This window comes from Urocampus carinirostris, chromosome 10 (genome assembly GCF_059441175.1).
Source record: "Urocampus carinirostris isolate Australia breed hairy pipefish chromosome 10, RoL_Ucar_1.0, whole genome shotgun sequence".
Lineage (NCBI taxonomy): Eukaryota > Metazoa > Chordata > Actinopteri > Syngnathiformes > Syngnathidae > Urocampus > Urocampus carinirostris.
The window spans coordinates 27,793,688-27,811,086 of record NC_142358.1 but is presented as its reverse complement, the minus strand read 5'-3'; the positions used below and the strand labels follow the sequence as shown (position 1 = coordinate 27,811,086).

Sequence of the window (17,399 nt, the reverse complement as noted above, 5' to 3'; positions counted from 1 at the left end):
GGCACACAGAGACAGACAACTCACTCGCTCATTCACACCTAGGGAAATTTTGGACCGGCCAATTAACCTGAAATGCTTGTTTTTAGAACGTGGGAGGAAACTGGAGTGCCCGGAGTAAACCCACGCAAGCACGGGGAGAACATGCAAACTCCACAAAGGACGGTTCGATCTCATGACCTCAGAACTGTGCCGCGGACGAGCTAACCACTCAGCTGCTGTGCTGCCCCATTTACAAGCATTCCGTGCAAATTTTAAGCACTTTTCAATCCTTGAAAACACATTAAAATTCAAGCATTTTTAAAGGATTTCAAGCACCCGTACGAACCCTTTACACATAAGTGTGACAGACCTGTCCCGTTCCATGAGCAATTAAATCAAAATACGGGATTACATCACAACTTATTTAAAGCTATCGTAAATTGGAGTAAAACAATGAAACAATAAAAATGTAATTCACATTTGCAAACTTGAAGAACCTCCATTATTTGCTGAAAATTCCCCAAAATTGCACTGAGCCGACGTCCCAATACTTTAAAAAACTGCCTCAACATCATCTTGGATACATCTTTTGGGAACTATAAAATACTTCCAATATTTAGCAAAGTACTCGTTTCCTATAGAGCATAAACAACCCTTGCACGCGGTGGCCCATGTGTCCATTTTTAAGTATTATGGAACAGCAGCTTGTTTCTTTCCATTGAACTGTAGGAACAGTAACGATTTGTGGAAAATACTGGAAAATGACAAGTGGGAATAATAATTGCATCACAGACCTTTGTATAGGACGTCATTTTTCACTATATGGAAAACAAAACACTGGATCCGGTGATTTCCCTGACAAGCTGTAAAATATCAACACTTGCTAAAAGCTAACAGTTGACAAATGAAAACTCTTAAATCAATGGCTTTGCTCAATGGAAAGAATGTATTTGGGAAAAAATAGAAAGTCACACCATGCAAACCATAAATACATTTATTTGGATCAGGCAGAAAAAGACAAAAAAAGAAAAGGTTTACGCAGGGTATTGGCACAATATCTTCACATGCCACTAAGTTGCTTGTTAGGGCAAATGAACACTAAGTTGCTTGAATGTGTTTATGAGGGAGGAGTTAAAAATAAGAAATAAAAGATAGGCGTAACTTGTACTTACAGCTTGAAAATGTACCTTTTCGGTACGTGTTACGCTAAATTCATAAAGTTGCAGAAGTACTATATCAAAGTGCAACGTAACCTGCATTTTGCTTGCAGCAAAGCCATGACACGTTGGTTTTCAACTTACAGTAAGACAGTCATTTCATTTCTTTTTTGACAATATGAGAACAGAAATTACAATTTTTTTTCATCAATAATTTAACATGTTTTCATGTTTTAACAATATCAGTGGTCACACCAGAGAATGGGAACTTGATGTTTTACTTAAAATGCTGCACAGCAGTCATATAAAACAACATAAAAGCAAAAATGAAAATTGCAGCTTCAGAAAAGACATACTGGCACTACTGGCACAAATAACAAACATATATTAAATACATATAAAAATATTAATATGTTAATCGGGTTGTTTTTAACCAGGCAGATTGTTTTAATGGTGTGTAATATACATTTACTAAACACAAGAAAGTTCAGTTGTTTTATATCATGAGGTAAATCTTTAAAAATTCTTCATCTCTAAAGATAAAACTTTGATGCTTGAGTTTAACTCTTTTGATTTAAAGCTTCTTTAGCTGTTGAGTTAAAGCAGTGAGGATTATTTGTCGTAAAGCCAAGGAGCAGCTTCGACCCTTGAGTTTTAGCTTTGGGGCTTTAACTATTCTGTTAAAGCTTTCGAAGCTTCTTTAACTCTTGAGTTAAAGCTGTGACGCTGCTTTGGCTCTTGAGTTTAGCTCTTGAGTTATTGATTTGAGGATTTAACTCTTGGGAATACTTTAACTCTCGATTTATAGCTTTGATGCTGCTTTAACTTGTGTTAAAGCTTTCAAAACTCTTGAGTGTTATCTTTGAACTGTTTTTTTATCACGAGTTTAACTCGAGTTAAAGCTTTTGAAGCATAACTCTTGAGTAAATGCTTTGAAATACTTTACCTCCATCTCAAATGTGAAGCTTGACTATTGAGTTTAAGCAGGTTCAGTACTACAGTAGTTCATAGTTCTTCATTGAGACAGAAAAAACAGTAGTTAGTTGTGTTATCACACTGACTTTGGCCTTGATAAAGGATCAAATTGATCAAACCTTTGTTTGGAGTAAAACAAACGATGATTAGATTCTACATTTAAACTATTCTCACGTTTGGGCATCATACTTTTAGTTAAGGGTTGCTGAATCATCAAGGAGTTACTAAATAATATAACTAAAAAAATTGGCAAAGCCACAACAAAGGGCATTGATGTTTAGCAGTTATGTCGTGTTGTGTTCTCAAGCCAAAAGTTTTTCCTGGTTCTTGGAGAGACTCTGCAACAAACTTCTTTGAAAGCTTTGCTCGGGTAATTCAGGAACTAGGAACTCCAATAGAAGGTCACAAATGCTGTAGGTCAGGTGTCTAAGAAAACAGAACATGAAAGAATAATTACCGGACTTACTAACCATTCTTTTAACTGTGCTTAGTGACTAAAATTGTTTAATATCTCGTGCATCCATTCAATATGGTTGGTGTAAAGCAGGGGTCAGGAACCTATGGCTCGCGAGCCATAAATGGCTCTTTCTATGAGTACCTGTGGCTCAGAGACAAATTTGAACGTATGTAAATTTTCTCCATCTCGTTCAAAACATGAGCCATTAATCCTTCTCAAATACACGCAAAGCTAAACTAAAGCTGAATTTCAATGCAGTACTTCGCAGAATATATAGGGCACGTTTTTCACTACAAGTTACAGTCAAGATGTCACGCCCCCCCCCAAAAAAAACAAAAAAAACCTCGTTTTGCTGTACAACGCTAAAGAATCCTTAATATAAAAGCTCACGATATACTCTGTGTTCAGTGTTCAGATACCTTATGATAAATCCACAGAACAAACTGTAAATACACCAAAACACCGGAAGAGAATTTCAAGTTATTTGATTGGGTGAGTGGGAGGGATGGGTGGAGATATGCAAAAAGGGCAAGCACTCCCTCTCATCTCTCGCCCTACGCCGTCTGCGCCAAAGGTAAGCACATCAGGCTCCTTGTTCTCAGAATGTTGTGACGTTTTTACAAAATAACTTCTTGCATCTGGTTTTGAAACCAATATGTATGAAAAAAATGGGTCAAAATGAGTTTAACCGATCCTGAGTAATTGCAAGAAAGAGACAAGTTTAAAGTGGTATGTTTGTTGATTTTGGGACACGGGCTCTGGCATTATTCTCTTTTCATAATTTTTATCAAATCATCAAAAATAAATGTGCTGAAGACTAAGCTTTTGTCTGGGGCACGGGTTTAGCAATTTAGTAAATTTGTCTCATAATATATGGTGTGGCCCATTCCCAAAATAAAATTAATATATTTTGCTCTTATGGCTCTTTGAGTCAAAAGGGTTCCCGACCCCTGGTGTAAAGTGTAAAGAAGAGGCGCGTCGTTTCTTTAGAAATGAAAGTGAAATAAGAAAGCTTGATGCAGTTGAGAAATGGTTGGATTGCTTTTTTTCGCCCACTTTCAACCACAGGGGAGGAAGTCGCCTAACTCTTGAAGTTAATCTTCCAAAAGGAAGTAAAACTCAACTTTATTTATCTTTATAGAGCTTATTACTTTATAAAATGTTTATTTTTTAAGTACAAAACAATACAAGCCTTAAACATTTTTGTATAAACCTTAAAGATACAAAATATAACACTGAGCAACTTACGAACAAATTCAACTTACGGACGATCGTAAGTTGGGCAGCATCTGTACTCGTTTTGATCTGTTAACCACTCATTTACTTGAATCACATGGGGAATAAAGAAATATGTTCATACATACCATATAAATAAAATAATTTACCTGTTTATGTAAGGATTTTGGAAAGAATCAAGAACAATCTGCCAACTCAATTCGTACTTTTCGGAGCTAAGCAAGTCTGTGATGAACTCTGCAGACACAAAGGCAATGGAATTAAAAGCTCCATCGTTCATATTAAAGAACAGGAAAGAAAGTCGTATTTGAAATCGTGTACCTGGCAGAAGACCCATCAGGGAATGCAAAGCTTGTGTCTTAGTGTTGTCTTTCTGCTGCTGACATCGTTCCATTGGAGGTGAAATGGGCAAAACTCCTCCCGGCCATACAGACTCCTGGATGACCTGAAGGTAATGGATCCAGTATCGGGTACACGTCAGATTGGCTACACTCACATCCAGCCATCTGAAATTGAAAGACATCAGAGTTGCGTGTTTGAACGTTTGTGAATTCAACGAAATGAGTGCACATTTTCAGGATCATTAAACAATATTATTCTAATACAATATAATATCCTGCAAATACACAATCGTGGCAAGCTGATTACACGGGTTAATAAAGCGATGCTTATTTTCAACGTGTTGAGACTTCGCTGTGACGCCAGTCAACCCTTTTCAAATGTAGCCAGTGCCTCACTGCATTCCTATTCGGATTTGGAACTTCAAGTGGAGTAGCGAAGTCCCACTAGGCATGGTCTCGCACTACAGGTGATTTCAATGCATTCCTTTCAAAGCCTTTTGCGTAACTGTTGGACTAAACTCTTGTGATGAGTACAGTACATTTCATAGGCTGGGTGTTGCTGGGGTAGACTGACCTTTCGGTCAGGCCTGAACCTAATGACACTAAGACTGAATATGGGAGGGTTCTAAAAACAATACAATAAATGCACTACAAATAATTAGACTACGGAAATTTCTTGAAAATTGTATCAATAATGAGAAAATTACACTACATGCACAGAGTATTTTGCTGTTTCCCGTCTGTGGTCTATTGTATTATATATCATAAATTATAATTTCTTTTTGATCAAAGCATGTTTTATCTTTACAAACATCCATCCATCCATTATCCACACCGCTTGTCCTCAGTAGGGTCGCAGGGGTGCTGGAGCCCATCCCAGCTATCGTCAGGCAGTGGGCAGGGGACACCCTGAACTGGTTGCCAGCCAGTCGCAGGGCACACAGAAACAGACAACTCACTCACTCATTTAGACCTAGGGACGATTTCGACCGGCAAAATTAACCTGACATGCATGTTTTTGGGAATGTGGGGGAAACCGGAGTGACCGGAGGAAACCCACGAAGGCACAGGAAAAACATGCAAACTCTGCACAGGAAGGCTGGTAGTTGGATTTGTACCCATGACCTCAGAACTGTGTCGCGGACGTGCTAACCACTCATCTGCCGTGCCGCCTTTCTTAACAAACATATCTTTTGTCATTGTGAAAGTCACCAACACGGCCCAGATAATCATTGGCTGCTCTCTGCCTAGTCTGGTGGACATTGCCAACTCGCGATGCAGCAGCAAAGCCGACAACAATACATAATGAAGGACTCCTTTCACTCCTGCCGTGCCCTTTGATAGGCACGCATGTCCCTCAAAACAAATAGTTTTTTCCTCCCCAGGGCCGTCACCACAATAAACAAGGACAAAAAAAGTCTGAAAAAAAAATATCTTGGCTATGTATAGAGGAATGGGGGTTCATATATTATTTCTCAACTTATTTTAGTAGTATGTTGCTTCTAAATTTCATTGCACTATTTTTTCATTACACTGTTGTTGATGCACTTACAACTTAAGCCAGTCTCCAAGCACTACCTATATGTTATAAGTATTTATTTTGCCTATTTATCCTGATATTCTCCTAGAATGCCATGCCTAGTAATGTTAACTATGCTTTTATAACTGACAATAAAGACAATTCTAAACAAAACTAGCATAGATATTTCATCTGATTAATAGTCAGTCCTTATTTAGTCTCATATTCACACTTAATCTGAAACCCAAATGTCATGAACCAACAAAAGCATGGCAATTGGCCACCCCGTTCCAATACTTTTAGAGGAAACTGGGGGTCCAGACATGCTTCCAGTAACCGTTTAATTTTAGTCATATTTAAAGTTAAGCAGGTGCACAATGTTTGTTTTACAAAACCGCACTATATGTGTCGCTGCAACGCAATCTTTTGAAATGAAGCAGTTAAATGGTCTGACACAGACAACCCTTAAGTGATGAGATTATTATGGAAGAGATGTCGTTGACAAGCGCCTTGGAGACTATTGAGTCTTGCAAGCTCAATGAGGCAGTTTTAATTATTTCAATGATGTGCAATCGGTTTACACGTTAAAGCTTAATAAATATACAGTAAAAGTCAGTTAAAATCCAAAGGGATAAGGGGTTGTTTTTTTTGTAGCATCAAAATACTGACTAACTTGCTGTCCTGGTTTCAGTTAACAACATTTTTGTTGGTGAACTCATTTACATCAAAAAGATATATGAGAAAGACCCACAGGAACGTACTGAAAATAGTCTACGCTCTCACAGATGAAATCACTCATCTGTAGCCTGCAAGCAAAATCAAAGAAATAAATCATCATGTGTAGCATAATCCTGATCCAAGGGTCCTGCAGTAAAAAGACAATGCTGAGGTTTACTTGATCTCCCCGTAAACCACAAACCATGAACATTGGATTGATGGAGATGTTCCTTTGTTTTGACAATATCATTGTTTTAAAGGCCAGAAACCAAACCGATATTCATCACATTATCCGGCTTGACTCATATTTGGAGGCTGAACAACAAATACAATTGTAATCAGTGGTCCTCACACTACGGCTCGCCTACACAATTGCTCCAGCCTCCTAAACAATACTAAAGAGCATAATGAAGAGCATTTTATTGCATTGGGATTCAAACCTGCGAGGGTAAGGGGGCCAAACTCTTCCCACTTGACTACCAGTGATGTAGATGACACATGAAAAGGCATAGGTTTTCATCTCACAGGACCAAAGAAGAATGCTAATTTTGTTGATGTGAAACGCTCAACAAAATTGACATTTGTTTCTAGTACCGTGACTCAAAATATTGTGATTATGAGATAAAACGTAATGCCTTTTCTCGAGTCATCAATACCAATAGTAGTTCAGTGGTCTGATAACTTAGCTGATTTTGGACCTATGATACTGAGCACTGCACAACAGAAAGTTTATGTTCCACAGACTTTTATTTCGGTGAATAACCCAGAATTTTATTTGGCTGTTTTTTAATTTCATAAATAGTGTTATATTTATTATGTGACTTTTATTTTGTAAAGAATCCAGAGAGGGTTATTTGTTATTTAATTATTTTATAATAGTCTTATTATTTATTTTATGACTTTTATTCCGTAAAGAATCCAGAAAGATCAATTGCAGCTTTCCGGAAAATAATATATTTTTTTAACATTTAGGCTCACCTGCAGTCGTCACACTTTTCCTCTTACAAACTGACCCCGGCTCCTTATCAGAGACGTTATATGGCCCTCACAGACAAGAGGGGACCTCTGCTTTTAGGGAAAATTACAATGTTTTGAATATATTCCTAGAACCCTGGCTGGTCATAAAATGATTCCCCCAAAACCTTGCTAATGTCAATAACATTCCATATCCCCAAGGCATTCAATCACTTTAGAACTGGTGCATGTGCTGCAATTTAGGGAAATTTAGGAGGAGTACAGTATTCCATTTCCAGATTGAAGACATGGGGAATAATGATGTGGAAATATAACAAACTTGTTGACCCTATTGATCCACACTCCAATTACTAAAATACCCTAAATCAGACACAGTACCTAATGTGCTGGAGAAAAACATCTCTGCACACATACAGTATTCTACTAGAATCAGTGAAACAGCTGTGAATATTTTTTTCTATATTCCAACACTTTATTTTTGTGACTACGCCAGGAAAAAAAGGCACCAGACAGTGAGGAAAAACATATACATGTAGTATAAAACCATGAAATTGGGACCTAATTTGAAGTTGGTCAATAAAATTTGCATATCTGTAAAAATAAATCCAGTGAATGCTAAGAACATAGAAATTCAGATTTGATCGGATAGTTTAAAATCAATACATTCACTGCCCCTAAAAGTCAAAGTCAAGTCAAAGTCAAGTCAAAGTATTACATAGCAATATTTGTATGGGGCACCAATAGTCTAAAAACTGCATTTTGTGTATATACTTGGATTCACCAAAATGAAAACCAAACACGTAAAACGCTTGGCCCGAATCCTCAAATGAAGCAGGAGGATGGAATAAAAGTTTTGGAAGAGTATAGATAAATCCAACAAAATATTCTTAGGTAATTATTCAGGTCGACTTTGATTTTAAACTAGGGACGTTTTAAAATCCAAGCCGATGAAACAACTCTTATGTATAAACAGTGTCAGAAATAACGTCTGCCCAGACCGCCGGGGCGTGCATCTTTTACGTCGGGCGTACAACTTACAAAACGTCTCCGCCCAAGTGGCCGACAACTTTTTCAAGAAAAAAAAACAAAGATTTATTTTTTCCAAATCAAACGTTTGCTTTATTCCGATTTCAAAATGTTCATTTGGCTTGGAAATTTCAGAATTTCATTTTTGGGGGAAATTTGCATACTCGGCAGCCAATCAGAAGCCTGCATCGAATAACTTCGTGCATCCGGATTTTCCTGAGCATTATAAGGTTGTGCATTCGCATATCATTTTCTAAATTCGACGCACTGAGAACACAAGAAAAATGGATAACTGGTTAGGAATCAAGCTAAAACCTCAGCCCCAGAAGAAATATTCAAAAGAAGCTAACAAAATTGACGACGCTACAAAACGTAAACGTACATTAAAAGCATCGTGGAAAAAGGAGTTTACGTGGCTTGCAGCAGACGACGCAACGCAAACATGGCATGAATGAAGATCAGTAAATACAGGTACAAACTGATGGCAGATGGAAAACAGCGATGTCATGTACATGCAATAAATGTTATTAGTAGATTCATAATAAACTTTAAATTTAAACTTTAATTTCAAGTGTTCTTCTGTTATATATTCTGATTATCAATTCTTAATACTCCGCAACATTTTATTTTTTTTGCGATTAGTTTTCTTATTGTGTTATAAGTTGGGGAAAAATGGGCCAGGCAACTTTATGGCTGGGCAGGCAACTTTTCAGAGTTGTCTGCCCTGAAGTCCGGTAACTTTTTGTCATGAGTTTCAGACACTGGTATAAACCAGATTTCAATCCCTCATTATGAATCAGTTGCGGGTTTTTTTGGGGCTAAATGAGATTGCATCAAATTTTGAGATTCAATCTCTCGTACAAGTAATTGGATAGCACCAGTCTAGCAGTCTGGGTGAATATATTTCATGGTAAGATGTTGAATTTTACATTTTTAGAATGTGTTTAAATTCACAACAAGCATGTAAATGCATACTGAGCTTGTGGGACAGGTTATCCAAATTTGTAAATGGAAGTTTAGATCCAAATTATATTGGTTCAAAGCCTATCACATCAATGCTTTTTATACTTCTAATATATTTTTGCGACTAGATATCAGTCTTAACTAGAACAACATTCATAAAATTATCTTTTAGCTGTCAACACCACTCAAGCCTTAGGGCAATCATCATAGGGATTGATTTCCCGTTGGCCAAAATAAACCTTACACAGCTCTCAGCCAATCAGAGCAACCAAATGCCAAGTACTGCTATATACGATAATGCAGTCTTGTAAAGCCTTCCTCTCTGTTACAATATTGCTGCCGAAAAACCCACCAGTCGTTTTCCAGCTCAACTGTCAAAAAAATATTCGTAAAGCGGTACAGGGAAAATACCACAGTATCATGTGTCTCGTCCATCAACCTGCTATATTGTGTAAATAGATAACATTTTAAAAATAAAGACAACTGCTGAGCAGCCCAGTTAAAAATACTCAACTTAATTTACAGGAAAAAAAGGAACACAAGTCCCAAATAACCTACGAGCATGTGTTTCGCATTACGACAAGCCACACGACAGCTGTTTAAAAAAAACATCATGCAAGAAGTTCTTCTGTAGCCAACGTACGTAAAAGACCAACAACTGTACAAAGTGCTTTTGATTTTCTGCTGCCATTTATGGCCAACGCAGACAAGCAAAACCCAATCCTGTACGAGCTATATTAAGCCTACGAGTTTTTCAACAGACGTGATGTCATTGCCTAAGTATGTACGTCTCTGGAGGCAGAAGATGAAGCATTACTTCAGTGGCACATCTCAGGAGGGCCTGGCCTCAGGTGAGTGTTGAAACAAGACATCAGATGTGCAGAGGCCAATGACCTCATCCTGTGACCGTCTTTATTTACAACACAGTGTTTACCCCCATCAAGATCCTTCTGCAAGTACTAAAACGGTGTCACAGTATGCCCGAGCTTTTCGTGTAACTGAACCCACACAGCGATAATTGGGTGTCATTTTCACTTGTGACATAGCGTGAAAAGAGTGTAGAGTGCAATTCATGGCCTCTAAAGGGTTTTACCTTCCAATATAAAATCGTAAATGACACAGCATTATATTTTTGAAGCTTGAATTATTTCTATTAAATGTCAATTCACGTTCAAATATCCCTTAACCGCCAGGGTTGTCAGGGCACCAGTGAGGACGCAACTCTGCACAGCTTTCTCCATGGCTGACAGGTTCTGGCCTGAGTTTGGGTCGTGGCAAAGTTGGCACTAGTCCATTCCTTGATGTTGAAACGTGACCATACTGCTGCAGTTTTTGTCTGCACAGAGTTGACAACTTCTTCGTAGAGTCCCATGTGCCTTTTGATGGTGATAAGCATTAGTTTGTTTGTCACATGGGCTAGGGAGCTTATGCCTAGAAGTCCCTGTAGCATCTCCAAGGCCTGGATTTTTCTTTCTAGCTTTGCTGTGAGAGTCTATGTCTTGCCAGCAAAGAGAATGAAGGAAGTAAACAATGCTTGCATTAGTCTGATCTTTGATTTCACAGCAATGTTCTTGTCCCTCCAGATGGGGTTACGTCTGGCAACTGCAGCTGTGGTTTGTGCTATACTTGCCACGATTTCTGATTCTGACCCCTCTTCTGAGATTGTAGCTCCAAGATATGTAAATTTGATGACAGCTCCAAGGTGATACCTTGAGGGTTGTTATATACAAGTAATATTGATTACTGGTATCTTAATCCAATATGTTTCAACCTTTTTTGAGCCAAGGAACATTACTTTCTCCAATTTACATTTAAAAAATAAACATAGCACACAACAAGTAAGTGCAGTTGCATCTTTGGGAAAAGTAAATCCAAATGAAAGATGCTAGACCGCATAGGCATACACATTTGATAATTACCCACTGCACAGTACGAAAATGAGTTACACCAGTGTGCGGCACAGTGGTTGAAAAAAACTCGAGAACTATTTTTGTCGTCAACTTGAATTGAAGCAGGAAAAACGACTACTAGATGCCAACAGAATTTGCACATTGACAATTATTATTATCGCAGTTCACAGTTCCCTTAACACCCTGGGTTATCGGGGCACCAATTTCTGTGGTGTGTCTTCGCCAAGTACAGTCTTGCAGCCTAAGCAAATGTCGACTATGATAGCGCCAAAATATTAAAAAAAACTTGTTGGCATCTACTGATTGTGTCTAGAACTTAACCCATGACTAAAAAGGGAAAGACTAGCTCACAACGCTTTTTTCGCTGCTTTAACTCTGACCTTAATTGGTGACACAAACCTTCCTGACAGCCTAATTACACTTTGAGGAGTGTGCGGGTTTATAGACCTGTGTTACACTTCATTCTAACAAAATTAATTTAATACTTGTGCGTTATTTAGCCAACATATTTTCTTTATTTTTTAAACTCCAATTAAATACTTGCTCCTTATCAATTGCCAATCGGTCTCATAGTCCACTGGTCCAGTATTGTCCAATACCAGCAGTATCCACATTACTCAAACATTTGAGTGAGTCTTCATTTAAAAAAGATAATAATAAATCTCATTTTAAAGGATTCAGAGGGAAACGTACTAGTTTACCATATGACTTATGGTGGTCGAATTTTGGCTTAGCACATGATAAAAAATGCATGCTGTTAGAAAGAGGTTCCAGTTCATAGACTGTGTCCAATATAATAACCACTAGAAACAACAGCTAAGCTTCCATCTGGAAGACATCAAAGCTCTTAAAAGTTAACAAATCAGGGGTAATATAACCCCAAAAGAAATCGCTCCTGTTGAAATCCTGCAAATATATCAAAACAGATACCAGGTGATGAATATAATGAGAAGTTATAAGATTTGTCGTAGTAATTTTTTTCCTCGTTTTTAAAATCTTCAGATGGAAAAACAGTAGAGGACCTAGAAATGGGCAAAGAATGGCCCAGTTGTGTCAAAACCCACAAGTATTACACTGCACAAAGACTATTTATTTGTTGAACGGACAGTATTTATTGTCAGATACCATTGAAATTAAAAAAAACAAAAAACAGTTGCTTCACGAATAAAAAACTGACCAAAAAGAGCACATTAAACTTACATTAATTAGTACAAAAATCGCATTCTAGGTTCTAGTCTTGAAAAACCCAATTCAGTTTTGCAAACAGAAACAAGCACTTAACGTCAAAGAAATATCCCATCAAATAGGGAAATAGAAACAGCAAAACTAAATCAGTAAAATGAATGCATTTGGCTGCAGGCCTCAAGTCATTCCATTAAGAAATCTGCTGACGGGCTTTGACTCCTCCACTCATCCTCAGCTAAGACATCAAGTTGTCATCAAGGACCCGAGGTCCTATCAGAATTGTTTATAGAAGTGATAATAAAGGATCACTCAGTCAATAAGACACTGGTGCAGAAGAAGACTGGGAGAGTTGCAGCACCACTTGAACTTGGATTGTTTTCAAGGTTAAGAAAACACAAAGCCAAAGTAAGTAAGTGGAACTTGATACACATGTTGGAGGTTTTCACAGAAACACGGTTAAGTCTTCTACGCAATAACAACATTACCGATTGAGCTGGATTTTCTTTAGAGATTGACGAGTCTTGATACCAAGAATCGTTGCGCACCAATACACACCGATACTTCTAGCTTTAATGATCAAGACCTGGCTGCCTTTGGGGTTGTTTCACATTCAATGACAATTGAAAAAATATTGGTATAGGTCTTTATTTATTTATTTATTACTTTGGGAGAAATTGGAGCTACTAAACGTTCGGGTACAACAGGTATTTGTTCTTGTTGGCATCTGTGTCTACATAAGATTTGAGCACCCACAATGGTATCAGCCAAAAAAATAAAGTAAACTAGGCCAAAATGGTTGCTTTTATTAGATCCCATGCATATAACAAATAGATATGATATATATCCTCCAATTTAGATTTCTTCCCTTACATTCTCATTTACACCTGAATGCCAAAGTACAAATCAGCACAAGCTCATATATGCATGCCACAGTTGTGCATCGACCAAAACTCAAAGATCGTATATAGTTGTGTAGGGCGCACTTTTGGTGGATACTATTACATACTTATACTTTAGTACTTTGCTTACTAAATTTCGTCCTCATCTTTAACTTGGTGAAACGTATACTTGAAGGGCCGTAAAAGACATAAAAGATCTACAATTAATTAATACACCTTCTGTTGACAAAAATAATTTAAACTGCTACTGTGTCAGTATTGGATGTGAAAAAGTGGAATTGGGCCATCTCTTTTGCCAATATTTGGTCAAAAATGGTGTCAATAGAAAACCATAAATCATTTGTGGCTTCAGAAACCACTATTTTGAAATTATCATAGTTGCAAAATCCTTGGTGGTTTCTGCTACTGCAAGCAGTGTTCCAAACCAAGCACTGTATAACCTATAAGAGAAAAGCTATAACAGGGGTTTCAAAATTGCTTTTGCTTTAAAATGTTTATCTATTTTTAAAGCAAATGCACGAAAAAATGATGCAATTTGCTTTTGTGTTCAAGACTGCATTCTCGGGGTTAACCTAACTATAGGAATTGAAAGTTAAAGTATGTTGTGCTATGACAAATGAGAAGAAATACCTGCCACACAGGACTGTCGGGGCAGCGTTGACAGTCCGCTGCCTAATATAGACGAGGTCAAACAAAAACCGGTCATACTTGGCCGTTGGAAATGTTTAAAATAGCAGACAGCGTATCAAAATGAAGCTACAATATTTAGGTACCAACACCCTAGGGAGCATCAGGTCACACTGCGAGACCAAGAGTGGACAGCAATGTAGGCATATTAGTTTACTTTCAGCTATTTGAAATAGCTATCAGAAAAAAAAAACGTTCTGGTAATTTATCATGGTCTCTGGTGTTGTAACATACAGTGTTTCTGCAGACGTGGCATTGTAGATTTTTCTTACTTTTATTCCTAAAAACCAGATAACAAGTGATCATGAAAGTAAACAAAGTAAAAGGAAGCCTCCAGAAGCGTAAGGCTTATTTTTTATAAAACATAGTTCAGTTTTCTCCAACCTTATAAACTCTCTCAATACCCAGCATAGGAAAGATTGGGCTTAAAAAATTAGCACGACCCAACCCGAGTCGTGGGTATATCAACCCGAACCCATCAGAACCCGCCACATTAATTTGATAAACGAGCCCGAAATAAAACCGAAGCTTTAATTTGCCGCCAATGTAAACATGAAGCTTTATTCAAGCCAACGTACTTCAGCGCTGAATTGTGCGTTTCGGCTGAACTACGCATCTTGGGATTTACTTGGGGCCGTGTCACTCAAATCAAGTGTGCAGTGCAAGTGCAGCGCCTAAAAGAACGTTTTGGCATCAGAGTGTGCATCTCGGCGACATGCAGCGGACGAAAGTAGGACTGAACCAAATGGCACCAGAAATAAAATTAAATTTTGCAGATTACAAGCTGCTAATAGTGAAAGATATGGTGAAAAAGCCGAAAGAATGTTTGTAAAGCTTGCAAGCTGTTGGCAAGAAGCAGAAATGACGTCTGACGTAAGGGAGGTGGAAGAAGGAAGCCGCGCTTCTTTTACCCCCAACACCGAGGAGAAAAACAAATATTTGCTGTTGGTGATTTTGAGTTCAACAGATAGATTGGTAAGCATTTTATTTATCTAAATAATTACTTGAGTAAAAGTAAGTGCATGCTGTATATATCCTCGGTCGGTTTCGGGCCCAGGCCCAAGATCCAACCTCCGGCCAGCATGTCTTCCATGTAACTTTGGCCCATAAAAATCTTTTTCATGGGAATATCCCAACTTAGATAAGTTTACAATCTAATGTTGTTCCCAAGTTTTGCTGGGAAAAAATGCAAAACCACCAAAAGTGATCCCACGTAAAACTCAAGTTCAAATGCCATTTTGAATACTCTGAACTTTATATCTAACAGAGCAGCATATCGAATTTTGTTTTTCTTCTGTCAGGGTTTGTCCAAGGTTGCAAATTGTCGCAAATTATCTTAATATTCTTTCTGGAGAAAAGAGGTCCAAAACCGTTTTGGTAACCTTGAACTATCCCCGACCTGAAGGAAAAAAAAACTAAAAAAAAACACTTGACTTGCTATGTGGGCACATTTTTACAAGCTTTAAAGCTGCAAGTATCAAACACTTATCCCCAAGTGCTTCACTTTTGCATGTTTCAGAGGTTTTCCTCCTTAAACACACCTGATTTATCAATAAACCCAAACAAAACCTAACACAATGAGTTATTGGAATTATTGGTGTTGCCTTTCATTTTGATGTTGCTATACAGACGTTTCCCTACATACGACCATTCGACTTAGGAAGAACGGTACATACGAACATTTTTTTTCGGGATGTCAAAAAATATCCGGACATTGCTCCAAGTTAGATTTTGTCTTGTGTGCACCTTTTTCTGAGTACAGGACATTACTGTGGTGCTTATTTCCGCCGTCACCGGCATGTGGCGTTGTCTGAGGTCACCCAGCATCCACCCGGAAGTGAAAAAATCAGCTTCCTCTTCCTAATTCGTGTGTAAACATTCTATACTGTATGTCCAGCTCGCTAAGAACTTTGACATTTTTATTGTTTAATCTCGTGCATCCATTCAATATGGTTGGTATACAGTATAAAGAAGAGGATAGCCGTTTCTTTTGAAATCAAAGTGGAATATGAAAGCTTGATGCGGTTGAAAAAAGGGTCGGAACGCTTTTTATCGGCCACTTTTTACCACGAAGGGGGACCTTTTGGAGTGCATCTTTCAAAAGTAGGTTACTTAACTCTATTTATGTTTATAGAGAATATCATTTTATGAAATGTTTATCTTTTAGTACAAAACAATCCAGGTTACTTATACAAGCCTTAAACATACTTATACATACCTTAAACATACAAAATTTTGCACTGAAGCAACTAACGAACAAATTCAACTTACGAGCGATCGTCCGGAACCTATCCTGTTCGTAAGTAGGGCAGCGTCTGTACTCCCTTTTCTATAGTGATTTATATGTTTTTGACTTTTTTAAAGGGACACTGTGTATTATTTAGTTCCTTCAAATGGTAAAATGATTCCAAAGAAAAATAATATTGATCTAAAAAGCAAGCAACAAAACATAAACCATCACATTAAAGACATTTGCATTTATTTTACAAACGTGAGTCTCACCTAAAGCCTGCTTACATGCTTGTCTGCCATCTTGCTGCTACAGGTATCATCCCCCAAATAAACCTTGCAAAAGGCTGGGCAAAATATATAGGAAAAACTGTGCTCTTGGTCATTTTGAATCTCCATAGTTTGTATTCTTCCTTGTCCATTTTAGCACTGGTTTTCAGGGTTGCACAACACAACACAGCAACATCTACACATTATCCCTTTAACCCAAAGGTAACTGCTCCATGCTCTTAAGTACTGTATGTGTCATTCAAATGTATCTTGATTTGATATTGACATTACAAAATGAAAACCTTAGTAAACAGTTTAATCAACTTTCACTATGAAGAACAAGGAAAGTGTCCTTATTTTTTTGTTAGTGATGCAAATGTGATTTCTGTGGCATTTTTGGACATAATGGAACCATAATCTGAAAATCTATCTACCAAGTTGCATGTAGTAATATAATAAAATACAAAGACTGCTATCACTGTTTTACAAATTTGGCTAAGTCAAGTCAAGCTTTATTTGTGTTTTCTGCGGTTACACAACCTGCTTCTTATAGTAGAAGCTGGAGAGATGTACTTAAATATCACCTGTTAATGAGGGTCCCAAAAAGCAGCCTAATGGTCCTTTGAATGTTCTCAGTGCAGAGCCAGCTCCACTGCTCTCTCATAAGCAGACACATGATGTTCAGGGAGATGTCAGCCAAAGCCATCTCAGAAAGATCTCTGCCCACTGCAAAAATAATAATAATAATAATTATTATAATCACTCTAATGAAATAATGACCAACCATGTTTCTTGTTTTCATTCAAATGAGAACCATAACCAAATAATGTTATGATAATATATGTACTTATAATGTACTTATAAGGATGAACTA

The 17,399-nt window shown here is 37.6% G+C and overlaps 1 protein-coding gene across 1 annotated transcript in view; it reads right to left on the bottom strand.

Moving 5' to 3' along the window:
- Positions 1-898: 898 nt before the first annotated feature.
- Positions 899-17,399, bottom strand: part of snx19b (sorting nexin 19b) — a 28,284-nt gene continuing 11,783 nt past the window's right edge. Inside the window, exons 11-14 of the mRNA XM_088346087.1 lie at positions 17,110-17,251; positions 4,126-4,310; positions 3,954-4,041; positions 899-2,537 (exon numbers count right to left, since the gene is read on the bottom strand). Of these exons, the coding sequence (XP_088202213.1) occupies positions 2,414-2,537; positions 3,954-4,041; positions 4,126-4,310; positions 17,110-17,251 (539 nt within the window). The 3' untranslated portion in view covers positions 899-2,413. The remainder of the gene's footprint in view (positions 2,538-3,953; positions 4,042-4,125; positions 4,311-17,109; positions 17,252-17,399) is intronic.